This window comes from Anolis carolinensis, unplaced genomic scaffold, assembly GCF_035594765.1.
Source record: "Anolis carolinensis isolate JA03-04 unplaced genomic scaffold, rAnoCar3.1.pri scaffold_9, whole genome shotgun sequence".
Classification (NCBI taxonomy): Eukaryota; Metazoa; Chordata; class Lepidosauria; order Squamata; family Dactyloidae; genus Anolis; species Anolis carolinensis.
In genome coordinates, this window is record NW_026943820.1 from 21,627,349 (window position 1) to 21,654,374 (window position 27,026).

At 39.6% G+C, this 27,026-nt stretch overlaps 1 protein-coding gene across 5 annotated transcripts in view; it reads left to right on the plus strand.

Annotated features, from left to right (window-relative positions):
• Positions 1-27,026, plus strand: part of cdh8 (cadherin 8) — a 342,332-nt gene that overhangs the window by 220,970 nt on the left and 94,336 nt on the right. For 4 of the 5 annotated variants that reach the window (XR_010000603.1, XR_506715.3, XM_062961879.1 and 1 more), the window contains exon 6: positions 20,947-21,134. Coding sequence is in view for 2 of the 5 variants with exons in the window: in XM_062961879.1 (XP_062817949.1) it covers positions 20,947-21,134 (188 nt within the window). In the remaining 3 variants the exon portion in view is untranslated. Of the gene's footprint in view, positions 1-20,946; positions 21,135-26,001; positions 26,191-27,026 lie in introns of those variants that run through there. The other variant, XM_062961880.1, reaches the window with a different exon arrangement.

A 27,026-nucleotide genomic window follows, 5' to 3' on the forward strand; every position in this document is an offset into this window, starting at 1 on the left:
CTACAATGCTTCTGTAATTCGAAACACCCAGTTCCTATTATTATTATTATTATTATTATTATTATTATTGCCATTATTCCTATTATTTGCAAAGTTTTTGCAAATACAGTACTGTCTAGTATCACATCAGATATTGTTTGCTGTCATGGCCTTTTCAGTTGTGATTTGGATTACTGCCATACCTTGAGAGCTGAAGGATGGAGCAACCTCTGAAAAGACATGTGTAGCTGATGAAAGCAAATGAAGGCATGACTAATTGGAGCTGTGAGGGAAATATAAGAGTGAAGAAGTCTGGGTCTAGTTAATTGTGGATCTTTAATTCAAAATCCATATTTACTGCAATGGTTCCAGTGTATGTCCTGCTGGTTTAACTTAAAATGACTTGTCATCCTGCTGAGCTATTCAGTAGTGCTTTGTAGTCTTCACCTGAATGAATGGCATGGGAATTTTAATGAGGATTGATTGTATTTGAAATAGTGCATTCTCAAAGAATATGCTGATAAACATGCATTATATTAGTTTGTCTTTTAACTCTGTCATTAAAGTCTGGGCAAATATGGGTGTTCTCCTATATCTAGTAATGTGTTGGCTTTGGTTTTATTTTATTGTTTTAAATGAAGTCAACGTTTATGTAGGTAAGGATCATTCTCAATAAATAAATACTGCCACTTGAGGCTGCCATCCCACATATAGTGTGCATTGTTGCTATTGTTCATTTGATTTGTGACTAACAGCCTTTACTAAGTATTAGTAGATACTAGAGGTGTGCATTCTTTTTGTTAGTCCTTGTAAGTCATATCAAATTTCTTAAATTTGTACTTACTAGGCAATATCCATCACATGGTTGTGGCCCATGCCAAAAACTTAAGAATCAAAACTTAGCCAATACTTTTTTAGTTTCAATTTTGTTAATCTTGGAAGCCTCCCAAAGTCAGTTAGTGTGGAGCTTGCTGGAAATACTGAAGTATCTTGGCCAGACAGATGGGTTGAGTTCATTTTAAACCAGTTTCCCTCCCTGATGGACACTTGAGCTGATCCGCTATCCACTTCCCCATATTGCTGTTCCTCACCAAATATGGAGATCCCAGTAAGTTCCTGGCCATCATAGTCTCATCTGCTGATGACAGAACCTGTATCCCATAAGAAGGAGGTTGCAAGTGGAGTGGTGGCAATGACACGGGATGAGGGCAATGAGATCTTGGCCTGGCTAGATGCTGACAGGGTGCTACAGCAGGTTCAGAGGAATTGATCTGCTCACCATCACAGTGGACCTGGGGTCAGTTAAGAGCATAATGCTCCGGCCTGGCATTGGATGAAGTGACCAGTGTAAACTTGTCCAGAGAGAATCATAGAATCAAAGAATAGTAGAGTTGGAAGAGACCTCATGGGCTATCCAGTCCAGCCCTCCGCTAAGAAGCAGTGAATCGCATTCAAAGCACCCCCCGACATATGGCCATCCAGCCTCTGCTTAAAGGCCTCCAAAGAAGGAGCCTCCACCACAGTCTGGGGGAGAGAGTTCCACTGTCAAACAGCCCTCACAGTGAGGAAGTTCTTCCTGATGTTCACGTGGAATCTCCTTTCCTGTAGTTTGAAGCCATTGTTCCGTGTCCTAGTCTGCAGTGCAGCAGAAAACAAGCTTGCTCCCTCCTCCCTATGACTTCCCCTCACGTATTTGTACATGGCTATCATGTCTCCTCTCAGCCTTCTCTTTTGCAGGCTAAACATGCCCAGCTCTTTAAGCCGCTCCTCATAGGGCTTGTTCTCCAGACCATTAATCATTTTAGTTGCCCTCCTCTGGACGCTTTCCAGCTTGTCAACATCTCCCTTCAATTGCGGTGCCCAAAATTGGACACAGTGTGATTCCAGATGTGGTCTGACCAAGGCAGAATAGAGGGGGAGCATGACTTCCCTGGATCTAGATGCTATACCCCTATTTATGCAGGCCAGAATCCCGTTGGCTTTTTTAGCTGCCGCATCACATTGTTGGCTCATGTTTAACTTGTTGTCCACGAGGACTCCAAGGTCTTTTTCGCACACACTGCTGCCAAGCCAGGTGTCCCCCATTCTGTATCTTTGATTTCCATTTTTTCTGCCAAAGTGAAGTATCTTGCATTTGTCCCTGTTGAACTTCATTTTGTTAGTTTCGGCCCATCTCTCTAGTCTGTCAAGATCGTTTTGAATTCTGCTCCAAAACGATCTTGACAGACTAGAGAGATGGGCCGAAACTAACAAAGAGTTCTGGGTGGAGATGCAGTGTACAGTTGCTAAATGGGAGGTATTCCAGCTTTTTATCATGTCATGAGATACAGGGGCTCCATCTGCACTGACCACATGGGTTGATGAAGATCAAGATCAGTCCTGCAGCAGTCAAATGCCACACAGGGCAGATCTGTGGTAACATGTGGCAAGGACACCTTAATGCAGCCTTGTCTTTGTTAACCAAAATCAGGGGACAGTCCAAATTCTCCCACAGAATTCAAGCTTTCCCCTCAACGTAGGGCCATTAAGATAATTTCCAAACAGAACCAGCCACAACTCTCCCCATTGCCATTCTGCATTCTTGGATTTGAGTGGCCTGGGGGCCCTGTCCCCCCATGTTGCAGCAGTCTCCAGCTATGCCCTTGGACCTATCTGTTCTCCATCACTTGCCCTGATATCAGCTGAGATGATGGAAGTCTTTGAAGGAGAGGATAAGGAGGGCTTTCTTCTCTCCCATTTCCTCAGTGACCCTTCAGTTCTGGCTGAAGTCAGGGTAAGGCAGTTCCCTTTTCATGGCTGGAAACTTATTTATTTGATTTATAAAAGTTGCTTTTCTCTCCTGAAGGATTCAAGTCAGTCGCTAAGTCCCTGAGGTAATATCTGCAGTTTACTCAGTTCATAGCAGCAGCCACTATAGCTGGTGCTTCCAGGTCCCCCATCTTATTTTTACACTTTCCCCATACCCACCAACATTTCACAGATGAAAAAAGGCACATGTGGAGCTAGAAGCATTAGAGTCCGACTCTATGGTGTCAGCCAGGAAGCAAGAAGGCAACAGATACCAGTGAGGAAGAACACACAACACAAATATTTCAAGTCAAGATGAATTTATGTACTTTAAGAAAGCAACTCAACAAATAACCCAAACGAATAAATAAAATAATCTGTGAGAGAGAGCTCATGCAGCATGATTATCAATAAACATAATATTATGTTGTACATTACTGGAAAATCAAGCTGTCATTACCAGAATTATAGTTTTCTCTCAGATCCACTGTTGTGGCATAAATTCTGCATTTACAGCCACCCCCTCTATCCAACATACATTATAAATCAGGTTGAATCTGGGTTTCCCCATAAGATTCACATGGCCATTGAGCCAATAATAACTTCTGAACATAACCTACTTCAGTGGACTGTTATTAGAATAAAAATGGTAATGGTTTGGGAAAACTGAACACAAAATATTTAAGGGATGTAACAGCTTTTGAAGCCGTCTGTGAAGCCTACTTTGATGTTAGCTGCAAAGTTGTTTTGCAGTTGCAGCATGGAAAATAAAAAAAGGAGATGACATTTGGTACTCTTTAAGATAAACTGGATATTATTTGTCTTCTCTGGAAAAAAGCAAGGTTGCTTCTGGGGAGGTAGAGCCACAATATCAATTTCTGCATATGACCACACACAGTTCTTTGATATTGGTGTGTATATGAAGCTGCCAAAGAAGGGGATTATGGTATCTTATTAACACCAATCAAAATTGGATTTGATTAGAAACAGTGGTAGATCATAGCCCTCTAGAATCTCTTACATTTACGAATAGTATATATTACAATGAATACTTTACTTTAGGTATCCACTACCTGTATTCACTTTAACTACATTAGTATGGTTCTTAACATAAATGAATACACTTAGCAACGCTTACAAAGGTATTATGAAAAACGATTCCTCTTTATAGTTTCAGTGTCAGTTCTGTCAAATAGAAATCAAAACCAGATAAAGTCTATTGTTGACTTAATAACAATCAAAATAGTTGTCGCAGCGTTGAATCGAGGTAAAGAAACAGTTGTTAACATATGTACAACAAGACAACCCTTCACATAAGTCTTAACATAAAACTGTTGTAATCTCTAGATTGGTTACAATCTTGTCCAATCAAATAAATGAAAAACAAGCAGAATCTACTGCCCTCTTGATAGTGTTCTCAAGTATTGCTGGAGCGTAGAAAAAGACAGTTCAGTAATTAATATATCATCTTTATAAGTTCTTCTCAGAGTAGCTCCTGGATACCAGACATACATCGATGTCTTAAGGGTTAAATGAATAGGTTGTTGTTTTTAGATGTTGATACCAATTCATTGTAGGGTATCTGGGATGGCCAAGTGATCTGTGATGCCGGGGATGGTTACGACTGGTTTCCCGGGTATAGGTCAGTTTCGTTGCTTCTTCAGGTAAACAAGATTTCCCACTGTTTGTTTGGACTCGCAACCTGATAAAGAACACTGTGTGTAAAGATCCTCCTAGGACATAAGAATCAAGAAGGCAGAGCCACACCACTCTTTAGCCCAAACAAACAGTGGGAAATCTTGTTTACCTGAAGAAGCAACGAAACTGGCCTATACCCTACTCCTCATTTATCAACAGCGATACACCATGACCCCCAACTACAGCCAACTGTTGATTCCAGGGCGACCACTCAGGGAAACAGATGGATAATTCCTTCCCAATTCCAGAGGATATTGAGACCGGAACTCTTCCCACTCAAGGCCATTACTGTTCATCCTCACCTTGGTTCTTTTAATCACAGATGAGGGTTCCCGTTCATGGCTTACACCACAAAAGAGTGCCTTAGGTGCACATCGAGACGTAAACCTATCTCTCTTTTTTCTGCATTTTAAAGCTCGCTCACTCAATTAGCCCTGGACTGAACAGTGTAGGCTAGGCGAACCCCCCCCCCCCCCGAACATATTGGGGGGGGGGGTTACTACTTGGCCCCAATGGTGACCCTTAAAGTACATTGTTAAAGAGCAGGAGAGTGAACCAATGTTCATGCCAGAATGGAGAGCAGGGCAGGAATACGAAGCTACGCCGGTCCCTCCCCTTTCAAGTCCCGGTCGGACTTGAAATGGGTAGAAGATGGCAGAGCCAGTATAAATATTGCACAAAGATTAAGAAGTTTGTGTTCATGGTTAAAGATAAAGATACAGAGGAAAATGTGGTGGGGAGTAGCAGAGCCGGCCCTAGGTATTTTTCAAGTGTAGACGAATAGAATTTTGGCACCCCCCCCCCCCCCCCAAATCAATCACTGAAAAATAAAAGCGTTGGATAAGCAAAAATGTTTGATAATAAGGAGGGATTAAGGGAAAGCCTATTAAACATCAAATTACATCAAGATTTTACAAATTAAGCACTAAAACATCATGTTTTACAACAAATCAACAGAAAAAGCAGTTCAATACCTTGCGGAGGCAGGCCGCAGGAGACAGGAGTTGCCTCGATGGCGCCCCCAACAAGATGGCGCCACAGGCAACTGCCTAGTTGGCCTGGTGGTTGAACCGCCTCTGGGGAGTAGGTTAAGGGAAGTATTTATTTATTTATTTCAATCATTTATACCCCACCCTTCTCACCCGAGGGGACTCAGGGCGGCTTACAAGTGGCAATTGATGCCGTTACACTGATATACAATGAACTAAAACGTTAAAACAGTTAAAACAGTCATAAAATACAATATACAAAGTTTAAAACAATGCAAAGTAGGAGGAGGGGGGAGAAAAATAAAAATGTAATGAGAATGAACTTGTAAAAAAGGCGAATAAATAATACAGAAATACTTCAACACTTACAATGTAAGCTCACAATAGACATTTATTAATCTGCTCAAAGATTATCTTACCATGCATTCAATAAAAAAAAGGAAAGGCTGTGTCTTGAAATAGACACCTGCCCTCAGCTGGACCCACATGTTTTCAGGTCCAAACAAATAAATAGGACATTATGAAATAAAGTGGCCCTTTCTTCAAGTAAATATTTGTGTCTGGTTGCTAATCTGAATACCTTACAATTAATATGAAAAGAAGGTCATGTTGTTGATACGATTTTAAGATTCTCTAAATCAAACTATTAATATATCTCCATTTTTGTATTAAATTGTGCAATTAATGATCCAATTAATTGGGATTTGCAAAAGCCCTAACACAACTAAGTGACAATAAAAGTCGGCATTCCCTTGCACTCTGGATTTACTAAGTGACTGAGCATAGATGCCTTGGCTAGCAGGGCAAATTAGCTAAAACAGCAAGACTATATAATGTCTTCACAATCTCTAGGACTTGCTACAAGGACAATGTGATTAGGACTACTTGCTGGGGAAATAAAATGAAATAAACAAAGGAATTTCTGAGCTGCAGTGGAATCTCAGTGGCCTAGAAGGTGATCAAAATTCAGAACACTTAATACATGCCACATCTATAAATTATAATGAACCAAGATAGTATTCCGTGAATTATGCAGTTTTATCGTTTCTCTGCAACACTGAAATATGTATTTATGGCTGTATTTTGAACAAATACAACCCTCTTGGGCCTTAGAAATAAGAACAATGAACTTTCACAACTACTATGTTCACCTGGAAATAATTTTAAGGGTCCTTTATTAGACATGGAATATTTTATTACAACATTTTACAGCTAAGATTTTATTCATAAGAACAGCTGACTCCCATATAAATCTTGACTCCAGTAAAATAAGCTTATGTCACATGCACAGCTTTGTTAGGCTGTCTGAAATAACTAAATATCCTCCCTTTATTTAACCACCTGAAAACTATAGCTAATATTTGCATATCAGCTACTTAGTAAACCTTTTCAAGGGCACAACCACACTGTTTATTTATTTATTATTAGCAACATTTATATCCTGCCCTTCTCACCCCGAAGGGGACTCAGGGCGGTTTACAAGTATATATATATACAATATATTATATTAAATGACTATATTGCAATATTATTAGTAATATTACATGTAAATAAATATACAATTATAATAGTGAATTATAATTAGTATTACATTGTATTACATCATAATATTATTATTAATATTACATGTATATACAATATATTATAATATTAGTATTAATGAAGTTGGACACTGCTTTATTTGTCATGACTCAATGTTATAGAATTTTAGGAGTTGTAGTTTGGTGAGGCACCTTCACTTTTAAGCAGAGAAGACTCGAAACCTTGTAAAACTACAACTCTCCTGATTCTATAGCACTGAGACATGACAATTAAGTGGTGTCAGACTGTATTAACTCTACAGTATAGATACATCCCAAGTAACTAATTAACTTCTGATCCAACTCCTCCTAAATTTGACAGAAATATTCAGTTGTGTTCTGACTGACAGCAGCTTATGTCTAGTAAATTAGGTTTTGGGAGTGAATAGTCTCACAATGGTGACTGTCAATTATGACTAAATCTAGATAACTGGAGCACAAATGACTAACATTTTCATCAGATTTGAAGGCCTGGATCATTTAGTTAATTAGAATACTTGAGTAAGGCCATTGGCCAAGCAAACCAGACTCAGTTTACAACTGCTGTCCACATGACTGCTTCCATTGCTTCCAGGAACTTCCTGGTGTTTTGTGGTGTGGACAGCTGAACTGGGCTGGATCCAACCTGACCCAGTGTCCACATGTTCAATAAACCTACTGTTGTGTCACCAGCTCAAAACAATCACCTTGCAAAACAATTATTTACATGGGCCTAAAGTTGTAGTTTGCTTTGGAATCTGGGGAAGAATTCAGAGCAACCCATGACTTTGGTAAATGTGGTTCAAGGCCACATTAAGCTGCAATAGCAGATTCCCAGATTAGCTTAATGTTTACACCTTATTTTACTTATTTGGTTATTTAATATTTAATGTTTGTTTTAGTTAAGTGATATTTGTCTTTACTGTTCTAAGTTAGCAAAAATCCAATGTAAAATCGTACTACGTATTTTTGACATGAATATTAAAATCTGAAATATATGCAGAACTATATATGAAATATATACAGGCATTGACCGGGATCAGCTCCATGCATTGTTAAGCTGATTTGCTGGCACTTTGCTCTACGTGGTCAGTGTAAAATAGATACTAGAGGCGTGTGATTGATCAAAAACGTTTCAGAAGTCATTAAAAAATTAGGGAACACTGGCATTTTGTTTCTAAAGTGTTTCTAAAGTATAGTTAGTGAATATTTCATTACAATAACAAGATTAATGAAATTTTATTACTTTTTCGTTATAGTAATTGTACAAGTGGGGAAAATTCGGGGGGCCCTTTCTCCCTCATTTTACAGCAATTAGGGTGAAACTTGCTACAATGATAAAACTCTTTTACCATTGTTAGCCCATCAAGTTTGATAATATCCACAGATTTTTGGGAATTTTCAATGCTTTTATAAACAACATTAAAAAAAACCAACAAGAGCTATCTCCTTGAATTTTCTATATAATGACACAAGATAACAGGATCATTCCACCTGATTTTCAGAAATATTCATACATATACTGATTTTAGGGATTTTAATTCTTTTTGACAAAAAAGTTTTTTAAAAAGCCACAACAGCTATCTCATTGAATGTGTCCAATTTTAACCAATAGTGCTTTCATTTAGGGATTTCTTCCCAGCCCAGCACAGAGATTTACTGTGATGACTCATGGGCCTTGTAGTCCTGTTCCTAGTACTATTGTGGCAGACGAAGAGGAAAACATGGGATTTTCGCCGGTTCAGCAAGAGCCGGAGCCTCTTCACCTGCAGGATGTTGATGTTTGCCCACAAGAATTCAGCCAAACAGGCCTTGGGCAGAACTCCCCCCTGTTTTCCAGGAGGGAAAATTATTCTAAAGATAGGGGAGTCAGGGAGGCTAATCGGAGAAGCCTGAGAATCGCTGCCAAACAAATGGCTGATTAGGTCTGCTTCCCTTGGGAAATTCTAAGGAGTCATGCATCTGGACAGAGTTGGGTTTCGCTTCTCGTTCTCTAGGGAAAGAGTTCTGTTGGCGGGAAAACGAGACCCGATATAGGTGCTTGGCGCGAGGGATACTTTGCGGAGTCAATTGATCAGCTTGAGGAGAGAGATCGTGTGTGGACTTCGTAATCCCAGTTCCTTGCTTCCCGGATCAAGTTTCAAGCCTTGCCTTGTCTCACGTTTTTACCACGGATTATGTTTCATGCTTCATGTTCGTCTTGCCTCCAGTCAAGGATCTAGTCGAGAATCAAGTTTATTCCAGCCTTGTTGTCAAGCTTCATTGGACTTTAAAGACTCTGTTATTTCCCCACACTATTGCTTGGCAAAGTGTGTGTTTCGGTCAAGTGGATTAAAACTTTGAACTCTAATATCTTATATTGGACAATACATTTCTGGACTATATTTGACCTTATCTGAAAGGTCTGCTTCTGAAATATATTCTTCACTTGTTTTTATTCATTTTATATATTTCTTTAATAAAGATATTAGATAGATTCTGGCCTCTGTGTAAGGTTATTGGTGCTCTGCAGCCTGGGTCCTCACATTTACTTACTAGAAATATCAGTCTTTGCAGATTCAACAATATATTGGAACTCTGGCTGGCTACTGCTACGGATGGACAAAGCTCTCCCCTATCCTGATTGTGGTTTTCTGTTGCTGAGTAGAATTCTGGGAAACGTAGTTTTAGGCAGGACCCTTTGAATTCTCTGGCATAGAGCTCATCTCCTTCCCAAACTACATTTCCCAGAATTCTTTGCTTTCTCAGTCTTTCTCAGCGAACTCTGCTTTCTCCCTGCTGCTTCCCTCTTTTAATTTCAAGACGCCATTAATTTAAAGAAAAATTGCAGTCTTTTTGGCTTTGCTTTGCTTCTTTGTGCTGAAAATAAAACTAACTTTGGGAAATTCAAACGAAAAAGGATTGGGTAAATTTTGATTCTTAAGTTTTTGGGATGGGCCACACCCGTGCATCGGATATCATGTTGTAAGCACAAATTTAACAAATTTGATACTACTTACAACAACTAATGAAAATAATGCACACCCCTAGTAGATACCCCCTTATATTTAAACTAGCTTTGCCCGGCCACGCGTTGCTGTGGCTTATGGGAATCCTTTGTTGGCCAGGTTGAATAGTAGTGAATAGCCTTGCAGTCTCAAAGCCTGGCCGTTTTCTGGAGTAGCTGGAGCTGTTTGTTGTATGAACGCAGAGGCATGGATGAGGGGTTGTGCTGCCAAGTTAATTGTTTCTGGGATGTGTAGTTTTGTTGTTTTGTCCTAGACTGAAATATCATTACCCTTTTATATATATAGAAGGCTAGTCCTAGCAGATTTCAATTGATAATAGAGGCAGAAAAGACTACTACAAGTGATCATCCGTAAAACCATTGGTTTCACAATGCACTTGTTGAACAATTTCAAAAGCATCCAAGCCAACATGGACATCTGATTGTATCTATACCTAGATGAGAGAACAATAGTTCATAGTTTAAAGCTTTGTACTATATTATCTGAAGCAAGGCTGGCATATTTTCTCTGACAGCGCAGGCAGAGAAAACCAGATTTATATTGGGTTTCTGAGAAGTCCTTGTGTTTGAGGATACCAGTGAAGAAAAAAATTCAGAAGCAATGGATGGAAGAAATACTGGCCTTGGAGGGTCCTTCTTCTTTCTGACAAAATTCTCTGCATGGTGGACTTCCTTAAAGGATGCTTCCTGAGATGCCTTCAGAAAAAGATATCCCCCAGTTTAGAATGATAAATACTCCTGGAGTCTACTTTGTGCTGAAAAGTGCTAGAGTTTCTGTCCACAAGGTTTCCGACTGAATCCAGGAGAAACTATCTCCATGGCTACAATACTCTACAGCTATATTCATCTTCCTAAATCTTTCAATTTTCTACAAAATGTAGAAAATAAAGAAAATGTGTAGATATGTTTTACAGTGTATCCCTCTTGGTGAACTAAGAAAACACTTGGTTAAATAATTTAAATTGTATGGATTCCTGAATTAATTAAAACTAAGTTGTTCAATTGCTTAAGAATGCCATTCTAATTAATTGTTTTGTTTTGCTTTTACTTTGCCACAAACAATTTAGGGGATTGTCAATTAGCTGCCTATTTATTTATATTTCATCCTCGAAAACACTGAATAAAGTATGTATTATAAAGAGAATTGATGTTTTCTTTTGTGGCCCATAGTATTTTACTTTTATGCAGTAAGCACTGAAGGAAACACAAGACATAATGGCTGCAGAGAACTAAGCAGAGGGAACAAAGGAGAATGCAGAAATCAATTGCATTGCAAGGCTTCAAATGAAGGCCTTGTAGTGTTGGGTTTTGTTTAAAAAAAACCCAAGGTCTTAAGTCACTTAAAATGACAAAATACTTTCCTAGAGATTTATATATAAAAAACATATTTCAGATTTTCTTCTGCAGAACTCACATTACAAATTACATAATTATTTTTGGGAAGGGAATTGTGAACACATGTGTATAGTCTCTGCAATCTGTTCATGCTTATTCTCTTTCTCATTTTATTTATGCACCACTTTTTCCTAAGATTGAGACACTAAGCAGCTATCGTTGGATATGTTCAACAGGCAGCCACTGTCCCACACTATTTCAATATATCTAGATAGATAAAACGTGTTTTTAGAAGTAATACAATCTCCAATTATTGAGCACAGAAATAGCAAATGCTGGCGAAAAAGAAAAATCCAACATAACTCTTGTTATTTTGTTGTTGCTGTTATTTGCCAACAAGTCATCTTTAGTTATGGTAACTGTATGAATCAGAGTTTCCCAAATCACCCTGTTATAAACAAACTTGCTCAGGTCTTGCAAACTCAGAGCTTTGACTTACTTGATTGAATCCATCCATTCAGGATATGGTCTCCTCTTTTCCTGTGATTAGACCAAACCAACATTGGCCAGATGTCCAGACAGGGTTCAGAAAAGGCAGAGGAACAAGAGACCAAATTGCCAATATCCGCTGGATAATGGAGGAAGCCAGAGAGTTCCAGAAAAACATCTACTTCTGCTTTATTGACTATTCTAAAGCCTTCGATTGCGTGGATCATAATAAACTGTGGCATGTGCTTGGTGGTATGGGGAGACCAAGTCACCTTGTCTGTCTCCTGAGAAATCTGTATAAAGACCAAGTAGCCACAGTAAGAACAGATCACGGAACAACAGACTGGTTCAAAATTGGGAAAGTAGTGTGGCAGGGCTGTATACTTTCACCCTCCCTATTCAATTTGTACGCAGAACACATCATGCGACATGCGGGGCTTGATGATTCAAAAGCCGGAGTTAAAATTTCTGGAAGAAACATTAACAACCTTAGGTATGCAGATGATACCACTCTGATGGCCAAAAGTGAGGAAGACCTGAGGAGCCTTATCACCAAGGTGAAAGAAGAAAGTGCAAAAGCCGGGTTTCAGTTAAACATCAAGAAAACCAAGATCATGGCAACTACACCTATTGATAACTGGCAAATGGAGGGAGAAAACGTGGAGGCAGTGACAGACTTTATATTTCTAGGTGCGAAGATCACTGCAGATGCAGACTGCAGCCAGGAAATCAGAAGACATTTCCTTCTTGGGAGGAGAGCAATGGCCAACCTTGACAAAATAGTGAAGAGCAGAGACATCACACTGGCAACGAAGGTCCGCATAGTGAAAGCAATGGAATTCCCCATAGTAACCTATGGATGCGAGAGCTGGACCCCATAAGGAAGGCTGAGCGAAGGAAGATAGATGCCTTTGAACTTTGGTGCTGGAGGAAAATCCTGAGAGTGCCTTGGACCTTGGCAAGAAGATCCAACCAGTCCATCCTCCATGAAATAATGCCTGGCTGCTCACTGGGGGAAGGTTATTGGAGGCAAAGTTGAAGTATTTTGGCCACATCATGAGAAGACAGGAAAGCTTGGAAAAGATCATGATGCTGGGAAAATTGGAAGAAAAAAGGAAGAGAGGCCGACCAAGGGCGAGATGGATGGACGGTATCCTTGAAGTGACAGGCTTGACCTTGAAGGAACTGGGGGTGGTGACGGCCGACAGGGAGCTCTGGCGTGGACTGGTCCATGAGGTCACAAAGGGTCGGAGACAACTATGCGGCTGAGAGAGAGAGAGAGAGAGAGAGAGAGAGAGAGAGAGAGAGAGATAGAAAGAGAGATAGAAAGAGAGATAGAAAGAGAGATAGAGAGAGAGACCATTGGACTAAAAATCCCTGTTGCTTGTCTTTCTTTTCCTTTTCTAAGATGCATTTTCAACCAAAATACTAATTTTAAGTGCATTCTGATACATTTGCAAGACAAACTCAAAATGCTTAAGGCATGCAAAAGTAGTGGATAACCAGAGCCGTGTCTTTATCGGCCAAATAAAATGAACTCACCTGGCAACTTCTACCATGTTGTCATGGTAATGGATGTGGAATGAATACACTATAATTATGTAGCTTGGAAAGAACCCAGAATGAGCTCGTCACTTGTGGTTTGGTGAAAAACACAATCCCCCCCCCTTTTTTTTTTTTTTTTTTGGAGAGGTGTGACTCATGCTCCATATCATAGGTTACAACAATTGGTTGGGAAGATATAACAGTTTCCCATGCCTGTTTTAATTTTTATCCCAAAATCCCAGTGTGGCATTCCACAGGAAGTTGTCATGGCACTTATAGTGAAATCATATGCTGTCGTTGCATAGTATGAAAGGGCCCCATGTCAGCATGAATAAGAATGAAGAGGAAAGAGACTGTGAATTCTAATTATCACAGTAGAGCAAATTGAGTGTTCTGCATTTCCTCAAAGCCATTTAACTTTGAATTTTATGTAGGATGGCACATTAGGCAGAAGGTGTCTCAGAGCAGAAGTTCAAATATTCAATAAAACATCACCAAATGTTAACATACTTAATTCCCCTTCACACATCCTTTTCTTGTTTATCTGATAAGTATCAATGAATATACACTTGCCATAGTAAGACAGGGCTACAATAGAGAATAGTGTTCCTTTACTGTTGTTTTCATTAATTCGGTTCTGGGTGTATGATTTCTGCCTACAGATATCTAGTGCTAGTGTTCATGTGGCCCATCCTTGGTTTTATTGTTCTTTTGATCTTGTTTAATGTAGTGTATATTTTCTTTTATTGTGTTGTTTAATGTGCTATGATTTGTTGTTCTATTATATTTTGTTATGTTGTATTGTTCTGGGCATGGCCCCATGTAAGCCGCCCTGAGTCCCCGTTGGGGAGATGGTGGCGGGGTATAAATAAAGATTATTATTATTATTATTATTATTATTATTATTATTATTATTATTATTATTATTTTATGACACAGCAAACAAGATAGATATGCTGGATTTCATATCACAAAATCACAAGTCGAACACTTCCCAAGTGTCTAGGACTGTGTGATGTATTTTCGGATGATGCCCGCAGATCCCAGCAGGGTGGCCTTTTGCAGCTGGCAGATCGTAATTTTGTCAATGTCTATTGTTTCCAAATGCCGGCTGAGATCTTTTGGCACGGCACCCAATGTGCCCATCACCACCGGGACCACCTGCACTGGTTTCTGCCAGAGTCTTTGAAGTTCAATCTTGAGGTCCTGAGAGCGGCTGAGTTTTTCCTGTTGTTTTTCGTCAATGCGACTGTCACCTGAGATGGCGACATCAATGATCCAAACCTTTTTCTTTTCCACAACTATGATGTCTGGTGTGTTGTGTTCCAGAACTTTGTCAGTCTGGATTCGGAAGTCCCACTGTATCTTTGCGTGCTCATTTTCCAATACTTTTGCAGGTTTGTGATCCCACCAGTTCTTTGCTGCTGGCAGGTGGTACTTGAGGCATAAGTTCCAATGAATCGTTTGGGCCACATAGTTGTGCCTCTGTTTGTAGTCTGTCTGTGCAATTTTCTTACAGCAGCTGAGGATATGATCAATGGTTTCGTCAGTTTCCTTGCACAGTCTGCATTTTGGGTCATCAGCTGATTTTTCGATCTTGGCCTTAATTTCTTTTGTTCTGATGGCTTGCTCCTGGGCTGCAAGGATCAGGCCTTCTGTCTCCTTCTTCGGGGTCCCATTCGTGAGCCAGAGCCAGGTCTTCTCCTTATCAGCTTTTCCTTCAATTTTGTCAAGGAACTTTCCATGCAATGTTTTGTTGTGCCAGCTGTCAGCTCTAGTTTGTAGTGTGGCTTTCTTGTACTGGTTTTTTGTCTATTATTATTATTATTATTATTATTATTATTATTATTATTATTATTATTATTATTATTATTATTATTGCTAGTAGACCAGCCTCTGCTGCTTATTTGCTTTCATCTCGCATTTCAAATATATAGTCCAGCAATTGTTCTCCCCCTTCATCCTGTTCTCAGCAATCATTTTCCTTTTTAAAAAAAGAAAGAAAGAAAATGAAAATAAAGGGAAGGAGACACTTTCCAAAAAAAATCTTCCTCCTATAGTTCTGTGACTAAAATGGAGTGTAATTGGTTTAGTAGGAAGACTGTCATGTCCTGGATAATGCACTTTTTATCCATTTGGAAGCTGTGCATGCTAAATATAATGCCTGCAATGTATGATCTTACTGCATGCACTTTATTCAGAGGTTCACAGTCTGCTTTGAACTATGCAAATAATTATGACAGCTCCGCTGTTATATGATACTAACAAATTTGGCCCCTGAAGTGGAAAAAAGAACAGAAAGAACAGGTTTAAGATTTTATGACTCGACAGGTATTTATGGTTTTTATCTGATTAGTTTCAGTAATAAGTAGCCCCGAAACTGATATTTTCACCTCTCACCCATTGCTGAAACAAGTGAATTACCAAGAAGCATGCATAATTAGACAGTCTGTAGATGTGTTCAGGAGCCAGAGGTTACTCATGCTTTGCTGGCTTCCAGATCATTACTAAAAGTCAGAGAGAGATGTCATTAGAATGAACAATTTGATTCTTTCCCTAAGTAATGAGAGACTTGGTTCAAATCCAATTTAGGACAGTTAAGGGCTGAGCTCTTAGGATGTGAATCAAGAATAATCAAAAACCTAGAAATATGGTTGTGGTTTCACTGAATTTCTGAAATTCACACACACACACACACACATTCTGTTATAGAATAATAGAATTGAAAGGCAACATAAGGGGCATCTAGTCTGACCCTTTCTATACAAGTAAAACACTTCTGAAAGTTACCCATTAATCTTCTATTTAAAGGCATTCAAAGAAGAAAATAACAATGTTTATACATACATAAGCATATACAGTAGAGTCTCACTTATCCAACATAAACGGGCCGGCAGAATGTTGGATAAGCGAATATGTTGGATAATAAGGAGGCATTAAGGAAAAGCCTATTAAACATCAAATTAGGTTATGATTTTACAAATGAAGCACCAAAACATCATGTTAGACAACAAATTTGGCAGAAAAAGTAGTTCAATACGCAGTAATGCTATGTAGTAATTACTGTATTTATGAATTTAGCACCAAAATATCATGATATATTGAAAACATTGACTACAAAAATGTGTTGGATAATCCAGAACGTTGGATAAGCGAGACTCTACTGTATCTGAACTACACTTCCATAACGAATTATACAATTTCTCCCATCATCATACATCTCTACTCTAAGTGTCAATCTAAAATACAAACTTCCTGTATATCCTCAAGTATAAGCCTAGTTTTTCAGCCCTTTTTTAAGACTGAAAAAGCCCCCCTCGGCTTATACTCAGGTGAGGGTCCTGGTTGGCTTATATTTGGGTCAGCTTATACTCGAGAATATATGGTACATTTATTATTATTTTTTACTATTTATCTCTATTTCTCTGATATTATTATTGCATTTATTATTTTACTCTATTTATTATTACATGTATTATTTTCCTGTATTTATCATTATTATTACATGTATTATTTTACTCTATTCTTATTTAAAGGATACATAAGCACATTTACATTGAAGAAGATGAGAATCATGATTTGATCAGAGTTGGACAGTCTTATCTTAACTTTGAGCTTTGTGTAAATATTCAAAAACATTTAACCTACTGATGCCTCAATTAATGTAATTTTATTGGTATCTATTTTTATTTCTGAAATTTACCACCCTCGGCTTATACTGGAGTCAATGTTTTCCCAGTTTTTTTAATGGTAAAATTAGGCGCTTCGGCTTATATTCGGGTCGGCTTATACTCGAGGGTATACGGTAATTTTAAAAGAGGATGTCCTGCTTTCCTATTGTTGGTTTCTGCATAGTTTAATGGTTTTTTTCTATCTAATATCCAGTAAGTTTTTTTACTTCTGTTTGTTTTGTATTAACAAATGAATAACTTAATAATTTATATCTACAAAGCTGTACATAAAGTCTTTTTCCTCCCCTCAGATAATTCCAAATGTGCCTTGGAGTCCTTGTGGACAAGTTAAACAAGAGCAAACAATGTATTGTGGCCGCTAAAAAAGCCAATGGAATTTTGGCCTGCATAAATAGGAGTATGATGTCTAGATCCACATTTGGCCTGCATAAATAGGAGTATAATGCTACCCCTCTAGATTACCCCTCTAGACTAGGGTATAGAACAATGGCTTCAAACTACAGGAAAGGAGATTCCACCTGAACATGAGGAAGAACTTCCTGACTATGAGAGAGAGCTGTTCAGCAGTGGAACTCTCTGCCCCAGAGTGTAGTGGAGGCTCCTTCATTGGCAGCTTTTAAGCAGAAGCTGGATTGCCATCTGTTCGGGGTGCGTTGAATGCGATATTCCTGCTTCTTGGCAGGGGGTTGGACTGGATGGCCTACGAGGTCTCTCCCAACTCTACTATTCTATATTTGTCAGAAGTGAGAGGTGTGGAGTCATAAATCTTGAAGCTTGAGGCAGCCATCCTCTCACCTTCTGGAGACCCTTGCTCTCGAGTTTCAGCCCAGCCACTAATGGTTCCACACTTTCAGCAGCTTCTGGAAAGTTCCCCTCAAGCTTCAAGATTTATGGCTCCACACCTCTCACTTCTGGCCATTAATCAGTCAGGCTCCAGCATGTCCCGCTTGCAGCTCTGCTCCTCCAGGAATACAATCTTCCACCGAAGACACACCAAAGCAGGCTCACCAGAACAGCAGGTCCCGTCTCTGGTCACACTTGCAGCTCCAACTTTCTCTCCACTCCAAACTCCAAAATCAGGTCCAGTCTGTGCTCTGGTCCATAGAATCATAGAATAGTAGAGTTGGAAGAGACCTCATGGGCCATCCAGTCCAACCCCCTGCCAAGAAGCAGGAAATCGCATTCAAAGCACCCCCGACAGATGGCCATCCAGCCTCTGCTTAAAAGCCTCCAAAGAAGGAGCCTCCACCACAGCCCGGGGGAGAGAGTTCCACTGTCAAACAGCTCTCACAGTGAGGAAGTTCTTCCTGATGTTCAGGTGGAATCTGGAAGAACTAGTTCCAGCCTAGGAACTGGTCAGTCTAGGAACTGGTATCTGGGCCCATAACCAAATGTCAGAGTATTAGTAGCGTAGCAGTAGTTGGATGGAATCAGTGGAACGCAGAACAAAGAGACATCAGAGACGATAGTAAAACTATATACAAGTTTTACTGAAAGCAGTAATAAAGACAAACAGATTTGCAGACAATGGACGAACACAGGATCTCACTCTCAGCAGACAGCCCTCAACACAACTCAGAACTGAACTGAACTGATGCAATCAGTAATGCACACACACTTGTGTCTGGACACTCCCCAGCTCCAGCCACATATCAAGGACACCACAGCTTCTTAGCAATTAACTCTTTCCAGACTATAGCACACTCTGGATGATGCAATCAGTATGCAATACAGGCAAGACACAAATTTCATTTAAACACTATCAATACACAAATCCCACATTAACATTATTCTTCAACAAAGTGTCAACTTGTCCATTTCTATTAACTCCCACATCTTCACTCTCTAATTTTCTATAGTCAGTGTTTCTTTCTTTTCACATCATTTATATTGGATTCTTGCTGCTCTCAATATGTATTGCAGCATCCTTTCATCTTCCTTTTTAGTTTCTCATCCCATGGTCCTAATAATAAGGGTTCTGAAATGTGTTAATTTTTATTTTAAAAAAATGTGTAGAGTAAAAAAAAAGTCCACCTTTCAAAATGTGCAAAACAAAGGACCTTATCACAATAGGAAATACTCAGTTTTTGAGAATGTCTGAGAATGATTTCGAATGGGTCCCATCACATGACATTTGCAACATCTCATCAGTATTCCATCAAAACCTGCCAGCAAAACATCTCAGAAATGGATTAATTGCAGATGGAATTCTAATCATGTTTTTTTTAATTACTACAGACTCTTCTGTTGCTGAAGCACTGTTTTTGCATGTGATAAGAAAATCTGTATGCATCCCATCAGCAACTGTTATTTATTTATTTATTTATTTGCGGTATTTATATTCCGCCCTTCTCACCCCGAAGGGGACTCAGGGCGGATCACATTATACACACATAGGGCAAACATTCAATGCCCATAAACACATCAAACAGAGACCGAGACATACAGACGCAGAGGCAATTTAACCTTCTCCTGAAGGGATATTCGATTCTGGCCACAGGGGGGAGCAGTTGCTTCATCATCCACTCTGACGGCACTTCCTCATTCCAACGTCGTAAATTAGTTAAACTTGCCTCCCCACTTTTATAAGTGGTACCTTATTTCCTGCTTGATAGATGCAACTATCTTTCGGGTTGCTAGGTCAGCAACGAGCAGGGGCTATTTTTTATTTTTAATTGACGGGTGCTCACCCCGCCACGGGCTGACCTCGAACTCATGACCTCATGGTCAGAGTGATTTATTGCAGCTGCTCAACAGCCTGCGCCACAGCCCGGCCCCTGTTGGGGAATCTGAGCTGTTAGGCCCAAAAAATAACCCTCAATTAGGGTGATTCCACCAAAATATAGCAGAATACCAGATCATCCGTTCATAACCAGCAAAGCCATGGAGGCTGGCCAATTGGCACAGGGGACCGTATCAATGTGATGAGGTCCTTGGAACTGGGCCAACTGTTTACAAGACCCAAATTCAGTTTGCTGTAGATTCTGGGGGGAAATTTGGAGCAACCCATGTCTTTGATTAATCTAGATAAACTTCATGCAACATTCAGCCACCACGGAGCTTACTCAGTCACTCTCCATGTTAGGTGATTAGTGTAGATGTGCCGAAGTTGTGATGCATCCACAGAGTCTGGCTAATCCAAATTACTTATAGATGTGTTTAAACACATCCATTTTCCTTCCCTTTGTGACTCTTAGACTTGACAGCAAGCCGTCTCTGTAGTTCATAGATCCAAACTTCCATCTTAAAACCTGAGGCTCAGAAATATTTGACAGAAAGAAAACAAACAGAAAAACCAGTGAGATTTCATAGATGAATTATGCAGGAGTGGACAGCGAGACTGTAAACACCAAGGCACATTCCAAAAAATGCCTAACATGTTTTCTTCTTGGGGTGTGTCTGAAGATAATTGATGTTATGTTGATGTTATATTTTTATTGATATGACATTGTTTTATTGCTTACCTTGTTTTATTGTTTTATTGCTGTTATTGTATTGTTGTCGGGCATGGCCCCATGTAAGCCGCTCCGAGTCCCTTCGGGGAGATGGGGTGGGATATAAAAATAAAGTTGTTGTTGTTGTTGTTGTTGTTGTTATTATTATTATGTAATATTTTGTGTATTAACAAAATCACACAGTGATATATGTTTGATAATAAAAGAGGACATTCTTAGAGCATACTGCACATTAGCATTCGGTAAGTATGTGATGCTTATGTAAAAGTATAAATAAGGAATCATACACGAATATGGTGGTATTTCAAGAGGAAGGACATAAAGAAAAATGTCTGCAATCTTATTTAATGTTCAAGTCTGTCACTGTTGCTGCTTTCATCTTTCTTTCTTTTTTTGGTCCCTTTCTTTCAGGCTTATATCATTTTTCAGTCTTGGAAGACATTGCCATTGGCGAACCAGTAGGAAGGGTTAAAGCAAATGACCTGGATATTGGCGAGAATGCTAAATCATCCTATGACATTATTGAAGGAGATGGAATGGATATCTTTGAAATCACCTCAGATTCCCAGACACAGGAAGGCATTATTAGATTGAGAAAGGTAAATGACACTTGAAAGACTTGGTTTGTGGAGTTTGGTACTACATAAAAGAAACTTAAAGTATTACTCTGCTGTCAAAATACAGCAGGCATTGTCTTGATGGGAATCACCCCATATTCTGTTTCAAAATGTTAGCTGGAATCTCTGAGGTTACTTTACCCCACCCGCCTCCTCTATCCAATTCTCCTGGACACATACCTTAAAATACAGATATATATTGGAGAATAAGTAGAGCATAGAATCAGAGGCATTGTTCAAAGTTGAACTAAGGATGCATTGACACAACAGAGTTAATGCAGTTTGACATCATATTAAGTGCCATGGCTCATGCTATGGAATCATTGGAGCTATAATTTACTAAAACAACACTTTTTGTTCAAAATGGCTAAAGACCTTGTACAACTATAGCTTCCATGATTTGATAGTATTGAGCCGTTTCAACAACTGCTATATGGCAAATTGCCACTTCTGTACAGTCCCTTGATGGGATGGTTTTACTTAGGACCTCATCCAATGGATTGCGGAAAGGGGGGCGGGGTCGTCTTCTTACTATAGTGTATCTTCCTGTTGTGTTTGGAATGAGCTGGATAATATTTCTAACCCTATCACATGCTCTTTCTTTCAATCATTTCAACCAAAACCATCAATGTTCTAAGCTATTACACAAGCAAGTGTAGTTCCCACCCATTTCACATTCTTTTTTTTCTTTTTTAAAAGAGGAAACTTCAAAATTGCAGACATCTGAAACCATACACTACTTTTAATACTTTACATAAGTAATGATGTCTACCTATATAATAATATGAATTTTGCTATTCAATTATCACGGAAAAAGGGGATTACATTATCAGTCTTAACATTATAATTTTTGTTACCAATGTTATTGTATGCTCAAATTTATGATAGAATTAAGTTATGATAAATTGCTCCAGGGCTTTCTAGAAGATCTGCAGTACTATTTCCTATAATATATAATAAAATGAGGAAAATATTAACAAGCTACCTATGGTGCAATCAGAGCCGGCCCTAGGTATTTTTCAAGTATAGGCGAACAGAATTTTGGCGCCCCCCCCCTCCCAAACCAATCACTGAAAAATGAAAGCGTTGGATAAGCGAAAATGTTGGATAATAAGGAGGGATTAAGGAAAAGCCTATTAAACATCAAATTAGGTTATGATTTTACAAATTAAGCACCAAAACATCATGTTATACAACAAATTTGACAGAAAAAGTAGTTCAATACGCAGTAATGTTATGTTGTAATTACTGTATTTATGAATTTAGCACCAAACTATCATGATATATTGAAAACATTGACTACAAAAATGGCTTGGATAATCCAGAGGCTTGGATAAGTGAGACTCTACTGTATCTGCCCTGTTATGGAAAGCCACTAAATTATCTTAGGCAAGTCACCCTCAGTGAAAGACAATTGTGAAACCCTTCTGAACACATCTGGCCAAGAAAATACTATGATGGGTACACCACAGGGTCACCATGAATTTGAAATGACTAGATAGCATGCAGCAATAAAATATATGGATGGGCAGAATGCAACTCCAAAAATTCATTTCCATGAAAGTTCATTTGAAAATAAAACTAGTTCATTATAAAAGGGATATCACTTCCTCCCTCCCTTCTCCTTTTATCCTCTCTAGATATTGTTGGACGGCAGTTCCCATCTCCTGTATACAGCATAGCGAGGGATATATAATCCAGCAGTATCTAAACCCTGCAGTCTGCCAGTCTCTGCTATACTGTTTCAACTCCCAGTAGTCTTTAGCATAAAGACTTGTACATCACAGCATTTTGGAATGCACAGCAGTCTAAAAACCATATGGTTCAGGTGCTTAAAACCATATCCAGAGGAAAATAGTGTGGACACCTAAAAAGCAAATTATGGTTCCAATAAGCCATATATGATTCATACAAGGAAAAAGAGATTGTATAATGTATAGAAGATACTTTGAAGGTTTGAGCTTGAATTTTGACTTTGCCATTAGATGGCCTTAGATAAGTCTCTTTCACTCGCCTTTATCAACCGCATATTCGGCATTGCTGCATGACTGGTAATAATACTGACTTATTTTGCAGAATTCTTTTAAAAGATCCATAAAGTATTTTGAGCACCTGAACAATCTACACAAATGTCTCACCTCCTTGTTCTCCTTCTCTTTGCAAACCTGATGTATGTATGTATAGCGTGGTTTTGGTTGTTGAATCTGAAATGGTTGAAATGATACAGGATGCATGATTGACAAATTGTCCATATGCTGATTTATAGCCACCTATTCATAGATACAAAAGCTTAGTAATTTCTGAGTCTGCAGAGAAGCAAGTACCTGTCATATTTACCAAAAAATTGCAAAGTTCCATTAGAGCTGGATTCATAGCTTTAAAAAAATGAACACAATTTTTGAAAGTACGAATATATATTTAAGCTTCTGGAAGAGTCCCGTGATTTCTATTTGTGCTCTTTGAATTTGCATTGCAGATTTAAGCTTCTGTGCCATTCTCTCTCCCCATCCCTCTCGGTCTCTTTGTTCTGTTCTATGGGACATTGTAATGCAAATTTACATATCTTTCCAAAGCTTGACAAATTTGCAAGTTTGAAATTTTAATCACTGTGAAGCATCAGAGGGTCGGATTGTGAATCCACGTTTATAGATGTACTTGAGATAACAGCAGATAGGCACTGTAGGTGATCATAAAATGTATGCTTTAGCATATACCTATCTATCTATCTACACACACACATACACACACACAATGACGACTATTTTTTTGCATGTTGATTTCTTCTTCCATTTGTACAGGTTATGCTTATGAGCATAACCAACCAGGAAATTCTCCTATGCAACCCATATTGAAATGATTGGATATTCATAAGCACAATTTCCCAATTATACATTTTGCATAGAGATTCAATAAACAGTTGAATCCAACATTCTGGATTATCCAACGCATTTTTGTAGTCAATGTTGTCAAAACATCGTGATATTTTGGTGCCAAATCCGTAAATACAGTAATTACTACATCGCATGGAGCCTCCGGTGGCCTAGGGGATAAAAGCCTCGTGACTTGAAGGTTGCTGACCTGAAGGCTGCCAGGTTCGAATCCCACCCGGGGAGAGCGCGGATGAGCTCCCTCTATCAGCTCCAGCTCCATACAGGGACATGAGAGAAGCCTCCCACAAGGATGGTAAAACATCAAAAACATCTGGGCTACCCCTGGGCAACGTCCTTGCAGACGGCCAATTCTCTCACTCCAGAAGCAACTCCGGTTGCTCCTGACACGAAAAAAAAAACTACATAGCATTACTGCGTATTGAACTACTTTTTCTGTCAAATTTGTTGTATAACATGATGTTTTGGTGCTTTGTTTGTAAAATCATAACCTAATTTGATCCTTAATCCCTCCTTATTATCCAACATATTCACTTATCCAGTGTTCTGCCGGCCCATTTATGTTGGATAAGTGAGACTCTACTGTATAGGCATACAGAAATTTTGCCCCCCCCAAAAAAAAAACCAAATCACTGAAAAATAAAAGCATTGGATAAGCGGAAATGTTGGATAATAAGGAGGGATTAAGGAAAAGCCTAAATAAAGAACAACACTCAGGGGAAATCCAGACAGGAAGCAATCAGGGATAGCTAACACCTCCCAAAAAAAGATTCTCCCAGGCAAGAGAAAGCCAGGCCTTGAAGCCACAGGGCCATTAAATGCTAATCGATATGCTACCAAGCTCCATTCAAAGTGCTGGTCTTGACCTATAAAGCCCTAAACGGTTCTCGCCCAATTTACTTATCTGAACGTATCTCTTCATATGAGCCAGCTAGATCCCTAAGATCATCTGGAGAGGCCCTGCTCTCAGTCCCACCTGCCTCGCAGGCGCGGCTGGTGGGAACGAGGGACAGGGCCTTCTCGGTGATGGCTCCCTGGCTGTGGAACACCCTCCCCACAAATATCCGACAAGCCCCAACTCTTCTGGGTTTCAGAAAGGCTGTGAAAACATGGCTGTGTGCACAAGCTTTTAACGAGTAATACGATAACGTCGACATGGTCCAATTGAAGGCTGATGCATGAGGTTTTTATTTATTTATTTATTTATTTGCGACATTTATATACCGCCCTTCTCACCCCGAAGGGGACTCAGGGCGGTTTACAAGTATATATACATACATTATATTATACAACTATATTGCAATATTATTAGTAATATTGCATGTAATATAAATATACAATTATAATAGTCAATTATAATTATTATTACATTGTATTACATCATAATATTATTATTAATATTACATGTATATACAATGTATTATAATATTAGTGTAGTATAATATTATTATATATCATTATATCATTAAATTGATACAGGAGACATGGTGGAAAGATGTCTTCCCGGCCCCGCCTGTTTGGATCTAATTTACATATGTTTTAATTATTATAATGTATTTAATGATGTATTTTTATAGTTTTAATTGATTATATGTACTGTTTTTGTTTTATTATTATGTTCTTGGCATTAAATGTTGCCAACTGTTGTAAGCCGCCCTGAGTCCCCCCGGGTGAGAAGGGCGGAGTATAAATGCTAGAAATAAATAAATAAATAATCAATCAAGGTGATTAATTACAACATCCACACCTGCCTCCCAACAGACAAGAGCTCTTTCTCCCACCTTGGACATTATTCCACAGACAAATAAACCTCACTTGCCTTACTTCCAACAGATGGAAGCAGGTTCCAGAAGGTCCAGTGCGGGTTCCGGAAGGCCCGCCCAGTCCACCGGAAGAGCCGACGTGGGCTTCCAGAGCCTGTGCTGGGCCTTCCGGAGCCCACGTCGGGCACTCCAGAGCCCGCGTTGGCCCTTCTGGTGGGCCAGGCAGCCCAAAGAAGGCTCGAAGAAGGCCCACAAGACCCGAAGAAGGAGATGGGGGTGGCGCCATCCTCCCGGGGGCCTCACTGTGCCCCCGGAATGATTGTGCCACAAGCGACCGCTTAAATGGCCTCACCGGTGGACCGCCTCTGCAGCCCATGACCAACCAGAGTAAGGGAACGAAGCTGGCACTCATAGAATCATAGAATCATAGAATAATAGAATTGGAAGAGACCTCATGGGCCATCCAGTCCAACCCCCCGCTAAGAAGCAGGAAATCACATTCAAAGCACCCCCGACAGATGGCCATCCAGCCTCTGTTTAAAAGCCTCCAAAGAAGGAGCCTCCACCACAGCCTGGGGGAGAGAGTTCCACTGTCGAACAGCTCTCACAGTGAGGAAGTTCTTCCTAATTTTCAGGTGGAATCTCCTTTCCTGTAGTTTGAAGCCATTGTTCCGTGTCCTAGTCTGCAGGGCAGCAGAAAACAAGCTTGCTCCCTCCTCCCTATGACTTCCCCTCACATATTTGTACATGGCTATCATGTCTCCTCTCAGCCTTCTCTTCTGCAGGCTAAACATGCCCAGCTCTTTAAGCCGCTCCTCATAGGGCTTGTTCTCCAGACCTTTGATCATTTTAGTTGCCCTCCTCTGGACGTTTTCCAGCTTGTCAACATCTCCCTTCAACTGCAGTGCCCAAAATTGGACACAGTATTCCAGGTGTGGTCTGACCAAGGCAGAATAGAGGGGAGCATGACTTCCCTGGATCTAGATGCTATACCCCTATTTATGTAGGCCAGAATCCCATTGGCTTTTTTAGCTGCCGCATCACATTGTTGGCTCATGTTTAACTTGTTGTCCACGAGGACTCCAAGATCTTTTTCACACGTACTGCTGTCAAGCCAGGCATCGTCCCCCATTCTGTATCTTTGCATTCCATTTTTTCTGCCAAAGTGAAGTATCTTGCATTTGTCCCTGTTGAACTTCATTTTGTTAGTTTCGGCCCATCTC